General features: G+C 40.2%; 1 protein-coding gene and 1 long non-coding RNA gene across 4 annotated transcripts in view; one reads left to right on the top strand and one right to left on the bottom strand.

Moving 5' to 3' along the window:
* TTC27 (tetratricopeptide repeat domain 27) overlaps nucleotides 1-13,019 on the top strand; it is a 564,428-nt gene that overhangs the window by 491,083 nt on the left and 60,326 nt on the right. For all 3 annotated transcript variants that reach the window (XM_068232111.1, XM_068232110.1, XM_068232112.1), the window contains 2 exons: nucleotides 7,909-8,074; nucleotides 11,435-11,632. In XM_068232111.1, coding sequence (XP_068088212.1) covers nucleotides 7,909-8,074; nucleotides 11,435-11,632 — 364 coding nt within the window. The remainder of the gene's footprint in view (nucleotides 1-7,908; nucleotides 8,075-11,434; nucleotides 11,633-13,019) is intronic.
* Nucleotides 1-13,019, bottom strand: part of LOC137504108 (uncharacterized) — a 216,423-nt gene that overhangs the window by 30,408 nt on the left and 172,996 nt on the right. The window contains exon 3 of the long non-coding RNA XR_011019421.1: nucleotides 6,824-7,028. This is a non-coding gene — a long non-coding RNA (uncharacterized lncRNA). The remainder of the gene's footprint in view (nucleotides 1-6,823; nucleotides 7,029-13,019) is intronic.

Below are 13,019 nucleotides of genomic sequence, written 5' to 3' on the forward strand. Positions count from 1 at the left end.
CCGGCAATTTATCATATTAACAATATTGTGTAACATTGTTTAACTCAAATAAATTATGCAATGTTACCGTGGTCATTTAAACAGTCATTTAGATGATCGTTCATGCCTTCATTATCAGGTAGTGAAGATAGATCAGGGCGCGATCGCTGGCTGTCTGCTGTACCCCGATCCATCATATCTTATACTTAATGATGACTGTTCCAGCCAGTAACAGTTCTCATTTATAAAAACAAGTAACAGTGTTAGGTAAATAGTAGGCTTAGTTGAAATGCATGTGCAATTTCGGGCAATATGCACTTATTGCTTTTCAATGGTGACGCGCACGGTCGTTCATTTTTCAGCTGTGATTCACGTACAACATGCGTAGCAAAACCTGATCACCCGCCGAACGAAATCGCAACATGCACATGATTCCCTTAGACTGGTAGCAGGTGCCAGCGGTCAATGGTGGACTACGCACCAGCGTAAGCGCTCAAAGGATACAAAATATTGTCCACGGGATAACCAGTGTTTTCTGCAGACACAAGTGTGGCCTCTCCCTAACAGTGCGTTCCTCTCTTACAGCAGTTCTGTGTTACCTCAGATCTGTGCTTTGAGGTAACGGGAGCTGCTGATAGGCACCAATGTAAAACGCTGCTAATATCGGCTAAACTTTTATAGTGTGAATAGGGCGTTAATGAATTCCTGGGGATACACTTGAAGCACTGGAGCTTGCCTTTCACAAACAAGTAAAACATGGGAGCTCCCTTCGTTTTGTCTTGGGAGGTACCCTTTATTAGTATTCCTGACTTCTTATCATATTTAGTAATGACACTGTCAGTCATAATTCTGTTTCTTTTATGACTGCACATCTGGTGCATATGCATGTTTCTAGTTTAGTGAGAGTTACCATTATCCCAGCCGTACATAAAAACTCTTATTTAGACCATGCGTTTATTGGGCAGGCGCCTTGCTCGTGTTTGCTTTTCTTCGAGTAGGTGTCAGAATTTTGAACTCATTCCTACGAAACCACGTTTATTTTGGCTTGTGCTCTGGCTAGGTTCAGCTCGAGTAGGATGAAATACTAGTGGATTTGCTTTCTCTGATTACTTACTTTGAAGTAGCTAAAGGAAGAGTGTAAGTTGTAAGTATTGACTGACAGTGTGAAAGAAACATTTGAGCTTCTGAATGACTATATCCAATAACATTTCTTCTTCCTGCTTTTCTATACTATGGACACTTACATGGTCTTTATTCAGTCTTTCCCTTTTTGTAACCTACTCAATATTCATTCATCTCTTTCAGCTTTACATTGCTTACATTCCTGACTTTGTCCACGGGTAACATTTTGTTTAGCAGCATAACACCAATAAATACACAGTTGTGCATATTCACAATTGCGCAAATAAATTACACATTTATACATGATTAAAAAGTGATTGAGGATACATAAAATAACTACATAATACATGTGTAATTGCTTGTACCCAGGAACCCTCTGCATTACAAAGTGACAGTGCTAGCCACTTAGCCACCATACCATGCACAACATTTTCCCTGACTTCTTGTCCTTGAGACCTCCATGGTCTTAGGCTGCTTTCACATCAGGATGTTAAAGTCGCACATTACAGCAGCAGTAACACAGAACAACTCACAGCAATGAAAAATCAATGCGCTGTTCACAGTGCACACGTTGCGTTGGAGTATACGGCTGCATGTTAAATGAAAGTGCAGCGTGTTGTGCGTTATACTCGTATTTAGCTGCGTTAGAATGTTTGCACATGCTCAGTAATGTTTGTTTTTATTTTTTCTTTAATTTGACTCATGCGCCGTTTTCGTTCTATCGGTATGAAACGAAAACGGCGCACCAAGAGATGCATAACGCGGCTCTATATAACGCCCAACTTCAACACCACCATGCGTTGCGTTAGGGGCACGTTGTGTCACCTTAACGTCGCATAAAACGCAACGTCTGGATGGGAAAGCAGCCTTAATGTGTAATCCTGAAAACAGGAAATGAATGACAGCAATAAACACATGATAGGTGTTCAAAGTCTCCTCCATTCTGCAAAAAGCCTATCTCTGCTGGATACATTTACATATTTGCCTGGACAGAAATTGAAGGTAATTTTCCCAAATGTAGACACAAACAGCAATACAATTAAACGAAGTTTTAATATGTTTGCAAATGTTTTAGAAATTAAAATGTTTATGGAGTTGAGTTGAGTTGAATGCTACTATATTGAATTGAGAGCTCTTGATGGGCTCAACCTTAAATCCACCTTGAACTTGCCTTATAAATATAAAGGTAAAGGTCCTTCAAGCCAGTGACATTTATTAGTCCCCATGAGTCCTTCACTGAGGTAAGCATTGAAAGCTTTAGCAGTCCTAACTACAGGTCTCTTGTGACTTAACAAATAGGTTGTGTTGTACTGTATGGATAGAACATATTGATGTATTGGCACTACACTAAAGCACTGGGACACATCTTAGTAGAGTGTTTTGGGGCTACACTGACTAGTGCTGTGTGTTTCTTGCAACCTGCATTGATCATATAGAGGAGTACAGGCTGCACCAATGTGTCTCTAATCACTAGGTGGCACATATTCAATTGATAGGATTATTATTCAGTATTTTTATAGCACTGACTCCACAGCTCTGTACAGAGTATGTATAGTCTTGTCACTAACTGTCCCTCAGAGGAACAAACAATCTAACCCCTACCATAGTCAAATGTCCATTATACCCTAGGGCCAGTTTTGGAGGTAGCCAATTAACTTATCTGTATGTATTGAGGATCTGGGGGGGAACTGGAGAGCCCGGAGGAAACCCACGCAGGCATGAGGAGAACATATGAACTCCATGTAGGTAGCACCATGTCTGTGATTCGAATAAGGGACAAGAGCATCAAGGCAAGAATGCTAAACCATCCAGCACCGTGCAGCCCATGTGCCACTCATCATTTTGATTTAATAGCTTTCTGATACTGGTTATATATTAGTGTAAATTACTTGCAGGATCATACCCTGAGGAGCTGTATGTGTTGTGGAACATGGTAGTCTTTCTGTTTAGCTTCTGTGGGTGGTTACTTTTAGGAAGCAGTCTTTAAAATAATTCCAGTACATCATTTCTACTAGAAGAGTTCAGGTCACTGACAGCTACTACATTACATTTTCAGATGTTCAATGAAACATAATTAAAATGTTACAAATAATTAATATTTTTATTTTAATCCAACGTTCCAGAGCCAACCCATCATCATTTTTTCCAACTGATGAGTACCAATTGCAGAGGTTGTTCAAATAATGATGTAATGGCAAAGTCACACACACCAGCATATGTCAGTTTGATGGAATCTAATTGAAGTTTTATTCCTGCTTTAATTTCAGATGTGTAATTTTCTGTCTTAAAGCCTGCTAATCTTCATAATACCAAACCCTGCACATTTTAATTACACTTAAAATAAAAACAAATATGTTTTGAGTCTACAGTCCACAAGTATGGACAGAGAACAGCCTGTATTCCATGGAAACTGTTATAGGTTGTTAGTCATTACTACAGGGCTCTTTTAGGTCAATTACAGAGTCAGTTGAGTAACCATATATAGCAAGGCCCCATAGTAAAAACCATTATATAAAGCACTCATGCTCTCCTTCAGCCATCTTAAAGAGAACCCGAACTGAAAATAAAAAGTAAAAAAAACATGCACAGGTCATACTTACCTCCTGTGTAGTCTACTCCTCAATCTCTTTCTCCTCTCCTGCATCCCATTTGTCCACTGTGATCAATGAAACTCTCCTTCCTCCATTTTAAAAATGGCCATTACCCCGTAACAGCTTCCTGGTCAGCACACTGTTAAGCTGTAATATCGCCCACTTGAACCATAGGGAAACATGGACATTACCTTGCGCATTCAGTTGTAACTGACAGCTGTTGATATATAACTGACAGCAACTGGTATATTTCAGTTCTGACAAAATCTTGTTAGAACTGGAAGGGATCGCTGTAAGAAGAAAATGGTGAGATTCTGAGAGGAACTGATGGTGAGGTAAGTATGTAATATTAATTTGTAGCTACATCATGTGTTTATTTTAAATAATTTTACTCGCTTCAGGTTCCCTTTAAAGGTACTCCTGCTAATAAGACCTGTCACTACACTACTGGCTCTTTAACAGTACAACTACAGTATCCTGTATTTTTAAAACAATATTTCTGTTTGGATGCCGGTTTAAGCAATCATTCAGCATTTGTACTCAGTAGCAGCTGAGTTGTTTGCTATTAAGCATCTTCATTCAATAATAGCACCATTTATGCAGTATAAATTATCTGGAAAAAATACCCAGTGGTTGATAGGGTAGACATTACAACATTAAGCATTGATGATACACAGGAACTTTATAGCCTTCAACCATGGTACAAAAATAGTGATGTAACAATGTAAGCATAAATGTAGCAGACAAGTCAATGAATACATATGGTGGTGGAGAAGAGCACTTGAGGTGAAGGGGCCTGCCAAACTGGCTCACAGGGAAATCAGTGCAGGAAGTTGGCACTGTAGTATGCATAATCAATGTTTTACTCATGTGTTACTATACCTGTACAACTGTGGTCCAAGTTGTAGTTGTTATATCCTCCACGTTAGGGAAATGTATGTTAAAGAAAAGTTTACAATAAATGTTACCTTTTTCAGTTGGCATTTAGCCACTGCTCTTCCTGTATGTGGATTCCGGATGTGAAAAGAAATCCAGTGAACATTTTGTGCTGTATCTTATTTTATTTAAAGAGACTCCGTAACAAAAATTGCATCCTGTTTTTTATCATCCTACAAGTTCCAAAAGCTATTCTAATGTGTTCTGGCTTACTGCAGCACGTTCTACTATCACCATCTCTTTAATAAATCAACTTATCTCTCTCTTGTCAGACTTGTCAGCCTGTGTCTGGAAGGCTGCCAAGTTCTTCAGTGTTCTGGTTCTGTGATGCATCCCCCCCCCCCTCCAGGCCCCTCTCTGCACACTGCCTGTGTATTATTTAGATTAGGGCAGCTTCTCTCTTCTCTCATCTTTTACAAGCTGGATAAATCCTCCTCTGAGCTGGTTGGGCTTTCACATACTGAGGAATTACATACAGGCAGAGCTGTCTGCACTCTGCAGGAAGAAACAGCCTGACACTTCAGTGGAAGATAGCTGCAGGGGGAAAGAAACACACAAATGATCTCTTGAGATTAAAAAGGGTGTATACAGCCTGCTTGTGTATGATTGTATTTTCTATGTGTGGACATACTGTACATCAACCTACTTCCTGTTTTGGTGGCCATTTTGTTTGTTTATAAACAAACTTTTTAACCACTTCACCACTGAGGGGTTTTACCCCCTGACCACCAGAGCAATTTTCACCTTTCAGCGCTCCTTCCATTCATTCGTCTATAACTTTATCATTACTTATCGCAATGAAATGAACTATATCTTGTTTTTTCCGCCACCAATTAGGCTTTCTTTAGGTGGGACATTATGCCAAGAATTATTTTTTTCTAAATGTGTTTTAATGGGAAAATAGGAAAAATGTGGGGAAAAAAAAAATTATTTTTCAGTTTTCGGCCATTATAGTTTTTAAATAATGCATGCTACTGTAATTAAAACCCATGAAATTTATGTGCCCTTTTGTCCCGGTTATAAAACCGTTTAAATTATGTCCCTATCACAATGTTTGGCGCCAATATTTCATTTGGAAATAAAGGTGCATTTTTTTCAGTTTTGCGTCCATCCCTAATTACAAGCCCATAGTTTATAAAGTAACAGTGTTATACCTTCTTGACTTAAATATTTAAAAAGTTCAGTCCCTAAGGTAACTAATTATGTATTTTTTTTAATTGTAAATTTTTGAATTTTTTTTTAATTACAAAAAAAAAAAAAAATGGGGAGTGTGGGAGGTAATGAGTTAATTTTTTGTGTAAAAGTCATTTATTTGTATGTGAAAAATGTGTAGGGTGTAGTTTACTATTTGGCCACAAGATGGCCACAGTAACTTTTTGCTTTATTGCGACCTCCAAGCCTCCTTCCGGAAGCTTGGAGGAAGAATAAGGAGGCTGGACACGTGAGTTTCTTCTCACAATGATCGCGCTGCCCATAGGAGAGCAGCGGGTCATTGTGGGGCTTAGATCAACGAACGGGAATGGATTTTCCCGTTCATTGATCTCCGGGCGAGCGGGCGGCGGCGGTTTTACTAGCGGCGGGCGGCGTGTTTACGAGCGGGAGCGCGGACAGCGTCGGGAACGCGGAAAGTACGTGTTTCTCCGTCCCTGGTTTTTAAAGGATGGAAAAAGGGGCGGAGAAATACGTACGCGCGGGGGTAAAGTGGTTAAAACTGTTTTTAACCACTTTTAATGCGGCGAGGAGCGGCGAAATTGTGACAGAGGGTAATAGGAGATGTCCCCTAACGCACTGGTATGTTTACTTTTGTGCAATTTTAACAATACAGATTCTCTTTAAGTATGTATATAGCGCCGACATATTATGCAGCGCTGTACAGAGTATATATTGTCTTGTCACTAACTGTCCCTCAGAGGGGGCTCACAATCTAGTCCCTACTATAGTCATATGTCTATGTATGTATCATGTAGTGCATGTATCATAGTCTAGTGCCAATTTAGGGGGAAGCCAATTAATGTATCTGTATGTTTTTGGGATGTTGGAGGAAACCCACGCAGACACAGTGAGAACATACAAACTGCTTGCAGATGTTGACCCGGCTGGTAGTTAAATCGGGGACCAAGCACTGCAAGGCGAGAGCGCTAACCACTACGCCGTGCTGCCCATCTTAACGTTACAATCCAATTTAGATTGCTTACCTGTATGCATGTGGTGATTGTGATTCGGGGCCACATTTTTGGCCACTCAGTGAATTAGTCCAGATGTGGAAAATAAGCAACAACCTCCTCCTCTGTGCAGCTGCAGTGAGATGAGAAGTTTGTCCATACTCAACAGTGTACAGATTCCAGGCTGGCAACGAAGTTCAATTTCACCTTTGTTCACTTTTGTAGCTGTTGTAGCTACCTACAAATTGAAATGGAAAGATAATTTTAGTAACATTATATTTAGTAACATTACAAAAAGTGTTGTTAAATGCACATATGCATTTCAAAAAAAAAAAAAAAAAAAGCAGAGCTTTACTTTAAAAGAAAACTAAAGTGAGAAGAATATGGAGGCTGCCATATTTATTTCATTTTAAACAATACCAGTTGGCTGGAAGCCCTGCTGATCTATTTGGCTGCAATAGCGTCTGAAGCTCACACCTGAAACAAGCATGCAGCTAATTTTGTCGGGTTTGATAGTAATGTCAGAAACACCTGATCTGCTGTGTTATGATTCTTTCCGGATTTTTGGGTCTAAAAGCGGTGCAATTTTTTGCACCCTTTCAGACCCTAAAACCTGGAAAAAAATCATGCTGCCAGGGAGATTTGCAGCAGTAACACAATCACTCACCTCCTTGGCTCCGGCACTGCAGTTTTCCCTCCATCCTCCGGGTGGCACTGCAACTCTCAAGTGAGATTGCCAGCTGTCGTAATGATGACAGCCGGTGATCTCACCAGGAGGAAGCAGAGCCTCGGAGGAGTGAAAGAAGAATGGCGGCCGACGTCGGGATCCCCCGGGAGGTATGTAGAAACGTCCGCTGCGCGCATTCTTTGCACCTCCGACGGCTTCCCTGAGCACAGGTCGAAACTACCGCTTGTTTTTAGCCCCGACCCTAGCTCGGGATTACCTCCAAGGAGGTTAAAAGGAAATGCATAGTGCAGCCTCCATATCCGTCTTGCTTCAGTTGTTATTTAAGTGTCTTTTTAGACAAATGTACATTCAGATGGGTGCACCTGTGTCATAAATACACACATGCTGAAGCATCTGATGGTTAATCTGATGTGACCTCTTCTTCCAATAGACACAAGGCTTTCCGGACACTGCAAGAGGCCATCAAATGCAACTTTGAACATTGGCAAATGTGGGAAAATTATCTTCTAACTAGTACAGATGTAGGAGAGTTTGGAGAAGCAATAAAAGCTTACCATAGACTCATGGACTTGCGGGATAAATTTAAAGATGTTCAAGTAAGTATATCAATTAGTTTTTTACCCTTCCTCCTGCTTGTATTTGAGGTGTGTGTGTGTGTGTGTGTGTGTGTGTGTGTGTGTGTGTGTGTGTGTGTGTGTGGGGGGGGGGGGGGGGAAGACTTTTAATTTTTGCTTGATTGCGGACACTATCCTCACCCTTGATGGCTCCATATAAACATAACCAACAATAAAGGTCAGCATTGCATTAATGACGACGTGTATTTTAGCAGTGTTTGAACATACAGGCAGACACATTAAATGTTGTGGCACAAGTAGTTTTGTTCAGTAAACATATGCATTAAGTTATGGAGCTCTTTAGTGTTTTGAGATTTTCAATCTTATCTTACCTAGTTAAGGATTATAATGTGTGAGTAATGCTTTCATTAGCTTCCATTTTGAGGCACCTGAGCACCCATTACATTGTGTTATATATGTTTAATATCTACTAATGAGCCAAATAACCTACTTGTCTCTACACATTCAGTGGCAGAGCAACTTGGTCTTCGGTGTTACACAACAAAATGCACAGCTGAACTCTTGACTCGTTAAAGCAAAAAAAAAAAAATTAAAAAAAAATGGAGAAAGTAAGAAAAAACCCTGCTTGCTATTGATTAATGTTGGACAGTTTATATTTAAATGTCTCTTGAATTATTGATTTGTATTTGACTTGTTTTATTACCCAGAATATAAGTAGAGTCATTGTATTACAGTAATGATTCAAGTAGCTTGAATTATTGCTCCTCTGTATTCAGAAATTAATTATGATGCAAAAAAATGCATTAAGTATGGAAGAAAATCCTGAAACCTGCCCATCATTAACTAGCAGAGCATTCTAGGAATTGTGGTGGAAGTTAAAGTATACCGGCCATTAGGGCTCTTTTACACTGAAAAATGCAAACAAAATTTTGCAATGTGATTTCTGGCAAAACACCGGCAGTGTAAAAGACCACTTAGGCCTGGTGCACACCAAAAGCCGCTAGCAGATTTTGAAACGCTTTTTCTTATTTTTCTGTAGCGTTTCAGCTAGCATTTTGCGGTTTTGCGAAGCGTTTTTGGTGTAGTAGATTTCATGTATTGTTACAGTAAAGCTGTTACTGAACAGCTACTGTAACAAAAAACGCCTGCAAAACTGCCCTGAAGTGCCGTTTTTCAGAGCGGTTTGCGTTTTTCCTATACTTAACACTGAGGCAGAAACGCATCTGCAATCCAAAATCTGCAGCAGCCCGGGAGTATGCGTTTCTGCAAAACGCCTCCCGCTCTGGTGTGCACCAGCCCATTGAAATACATTACCCTAGCGGATCCGCACCCGCAAGCGGATCGCAAACCACAGCGGAACCGCTCTGGTGTGCACTAGGCCTTAGAAAGCTTTGTAGTCTGCCATCTTGGCCATCTTATAAAAAATGCTGTTTAAAGAGCAGCTGACGCAAGAGGGATATGGAAGCTGCCATATTTTTTTCCTTTTAAGCAACACCAGTTGCGTGGCTGTCCTGCTGATCCTCTCCCTATAATACTTTTAGCCATAGACCCTGAACAAGTATATGCAGATCAGATATGTATGACATTATTGGCAGATCTGACAAGATTAGCTGCATGCTTGTTTCTGGTGTGATTCAAAAACTACTGTAGCCTAAGTTCAGCAGGACTGCTGGGCAACTGGTATTGTTTAAAAGGAAATAAATATGGCAGCCTACATATTCTTCTCACTTCAGTTGTCCTTTAAGTGGCTGTAATAGGGATTCCCTGGCTTTATTATATTTTATGAATTATACCTTTGGAGTCAGTATACATATCAAGGCCCATATGCAATTCACTTTTTCTCCTAAGTGATATTTTCAAACGTCTTAAAGTGACTCTGTAACAAAAATTACAACGTGTTTTCTACCTTCCTACAAGTTCCTAAACCTATTCTAATGTGATCTGGCTTGCTGCAGCTCTTTCTACTATAACCATCTCTGTAATAAATCAATGTATCTTTCCCCTGTCAGACTTGTCGGCCTGTGTCTGGAAGGCTGCCAAGTTCTTCAGTGTTGAACTGTTCCTCTATGCACACTCCAGTGTGTGTTTTATTTACATAAGCCAGCAGCTTCTCTGCTATCTTATCAGTGATAGAAGAGAGCTGGATAAAAATCCTCCTCTGGAGGCTGTGAAAGGAGCTGGTCTGTCACATACTAAGGAATTAAAGACATAGGCAGAGCTGTCTGCAGGAAGCCTGTAATGTTCAGTGCATGAGAGAAGCTGGGGACAGAAGGTAAACACACACAAGTGATCTCTTGAGATTCAGAAGTAAGGCTGTATACAGCCTGCTTGTGTATGGATGTATTTTCTATGTGTGGACATGCTGTACATCAACCTACTTCCTGTTTTGGTGGCCATTTTGTTTTTTTATAAACAAACTTTTTAAAACAGTTTTTGACTACTTTTAATGCGGCGGGGAGCGGTGAAATTGTGTCAGAGGGTAATAGGAGATGTCCCCTAACGCACTGGTATGTTTACTTTTGTGCGATTTTAACAATACAGTTTCTCTTTAAAGGAATACTATTAAACTATGATAATTTGTGGCAACAGTAAAAATGATTATATTAACAGGTGTAAGGATGGGCAGGGTAAATATTATTGCTGTATTGAAGTTATTTTACTTTGAATTACCCTATAGGCAGCGTCCCCTTAACAAACTGACGGCGACGCCGAAGTGGTTTAGCTCATTATGAGAGGGGGATTCCCCTTCCTTATTGACACACTGTATTACTACGTGCTTCCCCACACAACAGCAGAGAGCACGTTACTCGCTGCAGTAAATTACTCGGAGGAGTGAGAGACTACCACTCTCGCTTCTATTCTGCCCAGCAGTAAAGTTTATCCTTCTGCATCTTGAAATTAGCTTTAATGCGTGCAGCCTCCTATTGGTTTGTAACCCTGCCCTCCCAGTGATTTTTAGCCTAGGCTATTTAGTTATGCAACCTTTCGCCCCAAAGCACCAGAAGAAGACCAGGTGTTTTTCTGCTCCCTTTAGAACACGAAACAAACAGACATTCTGCAGTGATTCTCCTTGCCAGCAGTAAAGATGTTACCACCTGTAATAAATTAAATACATTTAAATCGGGGAGATTAAAGACTTGCAATGGAAAAACACTAACTAAATAATATATAAATGTTGTAAACTATAGGTAAAGGTAATAATTAAAGTGAAGTTTAAGTAAATTCAGTAAAGTTCCTCTTTATGTTTTCAGATTTTTAAACCTAAAATAGAATGAGGAAATGAACTTAAAAACTTGATGGTACGTCTGACGGGTCATGTAGCATTTGTTTTAGTGTTTTCTTTTCAGTCATAAGGTTTTTTTTTGTTTTATTGCTATGTAGGTGCTGAAGATCTTAGTGAGGGCAGTCGCTGAAGGAATGGAGGATCGCAGAGGAGAATCAGCAAGTACTCTGAAGACCAAATTGCTAGAATTGTTTGGAAGAGTAACAGCCAAAGATTCCAGTGACGCTGAAATTTGGAAAGCATATGCCAGACTGTATGGAAACGGGGAAAGCGAGAAAGCTGAAGAAAACGAAAAAGTAATTGTCCATACTTTATTCATATATTCTTCAATAATTTACAGACACTTTAAGCAGATACATAAAACACCCCATAGTTCACTTACGTAACCCTTCAGAAATTATGAAATCTTTTTTAGTTTTTTCTCAGCTCAGATATCAGTAAAGCATATCTCCAGTCATCAGACTGTACAGCTTTGTGTAGGTCCAGGCTGAAATGTATAGCCTACAATTACATGTAAGTGTTTTAAACAGATCCAGTAGTTGTTGTGTGAAAAGTATTACTGACAGGTCCTGCTGTGTGCCTCAAATCGCAACTTACGGAGTGCTTGGAAAGCAGGTCAGGAAACGCAATTTCTTCCCTCCTCCCTCTCTAAATCTAGCCTGGATAACAGGTTTACTCATCCACCCTGAGACACTTACTGTAAATAGGTGAAGTAAAGTGGAAACTCGCAAGGTACACGTGAGTAACAAAAAAGGAGGGTCTTGAAGGACATTCTGAATAAGCTGATCTTTAGACATTTAGCTAACCAGCATACAGCAACAAAACCAGCATTATGGGGTATTGCTTGGCCATTACATCCAGGCTGGGAGAATTTATGTGGCCTAACTGTTGGGACAGAATTTGACATGTTGGTCCCCGATTGTCATAAAGCATAATAAAGGACAGGTGTGCTGGGGGGTTTAAAGTTAGGTGTGTGGGAGTGTTAACGTTAGGCATCGAGGAAGGACAGTTAAAGTAATGGGAGGGGGGGTTAAGGTTAGGCATCCAGATGAGGTGGTTAAGGTTAGGCATTAGTAGAGGGAGGGGTTTGGGTTAGGTTTAGCTGTAGTAAATATTGGTATCAATCACCGATATTTTACTATCGTTATTAGCACAGCAAGAGAAGAATATCGGTAAATTTTCTTACATTATGCTATCAAGTATTTCTGTTCGTCCCCAAATTTCCGCGTGCTGGCTGCCTGCTTATCAGTAGAGAAATAAAGCCACCTGAACAAGACAAGACACAGAACATTTAGATTACACCTTTCTTTTGGTGGACTCAAAGCACCAAGTATTCCAACTTTTATGATTCACCCATCTCACAACAACATTCTGCTGGTGGACTCTCTTGAGCACCCTGAAAACATCCAGGACCTTATTCAGTTCACTTTTTCTCATAAGATTTCCCCTAGGATATATTTTTTCATTTCCTGTTTAGCTACTTTAGTACCAAGCTAATTGAAATCTATTTTTGAGGGTCACCTGGCTGGTAGAGCGTAGATTTCAATTAGCCACCGCTGCACGCATCCGCAGTTTCCGGCGATCTCGCCATTGAATCCTGACATCTCTCGCCGCAGCTCACTTGCTTTGCCTGTCTCTATGACGGCAGAGCCCTGTGAGTGGGTCAGGAGCCGATTTGCATTG

The sequence above is a fragment of the Hyperolius riggenbachi genome, chromosome 4, assembly GCF_040937935.1.
Source record: "Hyperolius riggenbachi isolate aHypRig1 chromosome 4, aHypRig1.pri, whole genome shotgun sequence".
Taxonomy (NCBI): domain Eukaryota; kingdom Metazoa; phylum Chordata; class Amphibia; order Anura; family Hyperoliidae; genus Hyperolius; species Hyperolius riggenbachi.